Source organism: Scomber japonicus, chromosome 4, assembly GCF_027409825.1.
Source record: "Scomber japonicus isolate fScoJap1 chromosome 4, fScoJap1.pri, whole genome shotgun sequence".
NCBI classification, from domain to species: Eukaryota; Metazoa; Chordata; class Actinopteri; order Scombriformes; family Scombridae; genus Scomber; species Scomber japonicus.
In genome coordinates, this window is record NC_070581.1 from 31,109,194 (window position 1) to 31,112,773 (window position 3,580).

Genomic DNA, 3,580 nt, shown 5'->3' on the forward strand with positions numbered 1-3,580 from the left:
GGCTCGGTCCCTAAAAAGGTTTTGAACCGGGTTCGGCTGCATATATGGCATGCGCTCTAACCACTCGACCACCTGCGCGCCAGCACCTCTAGTTTTGGGACTTTGACTATGTTTATCCAACGACATCCAACATTTTAACAGATATTTGGCTTCTCTGTAGATTGTATGTCTGGTGTGTGATTTTATTTTTTTAAATGAAATAAAATAAAATGATCAGACATTGCATGATAAATCTTTATTGACTCAACTGAAATTCAATCAAAACTGTCAGTACAGTATATCTTCAAGAAGGTGGATGTGACATCTTCAGCTGTGTCAGCACATGGCGTGGATCTTCACAGCTTCTTACCACACATGAAAGACAACTTCGAGCCACAATTTATATCGTTGACAAATTCTTGATCTGTAGAAAGAGATTTAAAAAATACATATGAGCAATTTGGAGAAATCTCCAAAAAATGTTTGACACTTGCCTTTTCTCAATTAAGAATTTGAAGCTCTCCTTGTAGCACTCTCCATGAAAACACAACACATTGTAAGGCTACACCAAATTATTAAAAAAGGTCATTTCTAAATTGCTTCTAAGAAAATCCCAATTTAAAGAGCAACAAATCATCAATTTGTACCTCTGAAGTTGATCTCCATGCAATTCTCTCCACCAGTACCAGAATTGTTAGGCTCTCCGCTATGCCAGCCTTTGAAGTCAAACTTGCTGCCATCGCTCCACAGCCACACACCGTTCTGAGAGAAAATGTTTTCAGAGTCATTTCACTCAAATCTATATTTTAACCTCCAGTGGGAGATAACTGTGCTGATTGGGTGAAATATCTACCACTTAGACTAAAGGGAGAATAATTTTAATTACAATGAAAAATTACTTTCAGCAATGCCTCTTTAAAGAGGTTGTCGAGGTTACTCAAGATAATCTGTAAACATGTGCATGAACCTCAGATATAACTTTTTTACAATTATTAAACTGTGAAACAGCAACCAGATGTTCATATGAACAGTGAAACGTGTTTTCCTCGCTGTAATCATTCCTCCTGTTCATACTGACTATTAAAAGATTTTTTTTTTTTCAATGTAAAGTGATAGAGGACAAAATCCACAGTGTGGAAGTATCGTAACAAAAAGACTTTGGCACTATAACGTTTTATATTATCTTCAGATCAACATTTTAATTTATTTTTGAACAGAAATAGGACTGTGGATTTTGTCCTTACATTACTTACATTGTAAGTGCATTATTAAGGGATGTTCTAATAGTAAGTATGAACAGGAGGAATGAACAGAGCAAGAAAAACTGGTATCATTGAAAAATTCTTATACATTTATAGATTTGTATTGATGTATTTTAATTGTATGTATGTTGTATTATATTTTAATGTTTTAACTGCAACCACCTTTTATCAAAGGTGAGTTACAGCATGTTAATAATAGGTGTCTCCATTTCATGTGTCAATTACAATAACAGGATATTTCTCCTATTTTTTTTCATTTGTCTTTAGGCATGAAAAAAATATTTGAACTTAATTTCTTCTTTCAACAAATGATATACTATAACATTATAATAACATGAATCAACTGATCTACAACCAAAAACATTACTGTAGGTTTAGTGGTGATGTATGGAATGATGCACTAGTGTCCACTGTGGTGGCTGAAGTGTAAGTATGCCATCAAAATCCTTTTGAATAACTGTCCACTGCAGTGACCCCAATGCGTGAAAGGGTTAATATCTATTTATGCAACAACCAAATTACATACAGAATATATTCAATGTCAGGCATGCACAGAGCAGCTGCATCAGCACTCACCTTTGCTGCATCGTAGCCTCCAACCCAAGTTACTGTATGTTTGCCAGTTGATGCATGAATGATATTTCTAATGAAGTTGTACACTTTTGTGTTGGGGAGTGAAGCAAGATTCCCACCGTGGAGAGTGCAGGCACGCTGATGGAGGAGAATAAATGTGAAGCAAAAAAGATTGAATGAGTGAGCGAAAAAAATAGAGATGGAGTGTTTTGGAGGATGGAGAAGTGAGAGAAGTGAAAAGTGAGAATGTACATGGAGTTGGCTGTACTTTGTACCCAAGTTTTCCTTCCAGCAAGTAATTAACATTTTTTCATTGTGTGCTTAAAATCAATAAAAATGTGAATGTAAAAAAAAAGCTGTTTGAATATCTTGCTGAAATATCAATCTACATAATGTATGAAGACTTCTAATGACTAAGTGATTCTCAAGAGACAGTTGTTCTACAGCATATGTAATGAATATCATATTATTAATGATATTGTTTCATACATACCTCTGCATCAGCCCAGTCCTTTTCATCGTGGTTGAACATGTAACAATGATGCTCAAACTGAGTCCAACCAGGTGGGCACACATGGCAATCTATAACACAGTTATAGATAATTAAAGGGACAATGATGCAAAAAGTGACACTTTTTATGGACTGCCAAATAAATGAATACATCTTGAGAAGCACTAACCTGCTGCTACATTTGCCTGTGAACACGGAGAAAGCATGATTAGTATGGAAATCCTCTTAGATTTGCTAATAATAATGTCAATAATTAGTAAAAATAGCAGAAGGAACATAACATTAAGTAGATCCACTGAGAAATACACAAGACATTGACATATACTGTACAAATCGTACTTGCACACATATTCATACATATATGAAGAAGCTGTACTTAAGGTACTTATGGCTTCCTAAGATAGAACCAGTGGGTCTGCTGGTTGACCAGACTGTGTTCAGGTAATAATCTCAAAGGATTTTGCTGCCACAAAAAAGAAATATCTGTGGAAATGTATGTGGTGAATAGAGGCCACCTGTTCAAAGTGAGGACCTGAGAACCTTTTTAAAAAATATATTTCAGTGTGCATAATACTTACATTTTCTCCAATCCAGAGTCCACAGAGGACCAAAATGAGATACAGGTTTGATGCCATCTGTGTAAAGATACAGTATATTAGGAATGTAATGCATCATGGAAAATTCTATGATGAAATTTGTTAAAAATCAAAATGACATTAAATGAAATTATTGAATCTATTTCACAGAAATATGGCATGGTAAAGAAAAGTAGAACTGAAAAGGGGATTTGTTCTTGATGTGAACTAATTTCTTAAAAAACAGATCAAGAATCATTTCTGTACATATGTTTCAAACCAGCTGATGCTACGATGAAAAAGATTAAAACATTACCTTGTTGGGATGATCAGGTGAGGTGTCACTTGCAGCAGTAGCAGGTAGCTCGGTGTCTTTGAAAGGAAAACGCAGTCTTTTATATACTCCTCTGATCACGAAACACCAATGAATTATTGTAATGAATAATATGTTGCATTAGTCTTGCGGAAACATCCAGAAGTTTGTGAGCAATATTAAAGTACACAAAGTCTTCTGTACAGAGCCCCTAAGGTATCCACTACAGCAAACGCTTTCGGAACTCACAGAGCAATGCTAAGGGGTGTTTGCGATTAATAGTTAATGTTTAATGTATAATTATTATAATTAATAAAAATTATATTGTCAATATAATTATTATAATGACCAAATATCATAATTTATA

At 34.7% G+C, this 3,580-nt stretch overlaps 1 protein-coding gene across 1 annotated transcript; it reads right to left on the reverse strand.

Moving 5' to 3' along the window:
* Positions 1-262: 262 nt before the first annotated feature.
* Positions 263-2,960, reverse strand: LOC128357711 (galactose-specific lectin nattectin-like). The gene is made up of 6 exons (XM_053318081.1): positions 2,904-2,960; positions 2,495-2,510; positions 2,308-2,396; positions 1,818-1,952; positions 627-741; positions 263-403 (listed from the first exon to the last, which is right to left on the reverse strand). Exons 1-6 carry the CDS (start codon positions 2,958-2,960, stop codon positions 336-338), a joined length of 480 nt encoding a protein of 159 aa, XP_053174056.1. The 3' UTR covers positions 263-335.
* Between the last annotated feature and the right edge of the window lie 620 nt (positions 2,961-3,580).

Coding starts and splice junctions, on each gene's coding strand:
- LOC128357711 (XM_053318081.1), bottom strand. CDS start 2,960: ATGGCATCAAACCTGTATCTCATTTTGGTCCTCTGTGGACTCTGGATT. Junction 1,953..2,307: donor AGGACTGGGCTGATGCAGAG/GTATGTATGAAA, acceptor CTCCTCCATCAG/CGTGCCTGCACTCTCCACGG. Junction 742..1,817: donor GAGGCTACGATGCAGCAAAG/GTGAGTGCTGAT, acceptor ATTTTCTCTCAG/AACGGTGTGTGGCTGTGGAG.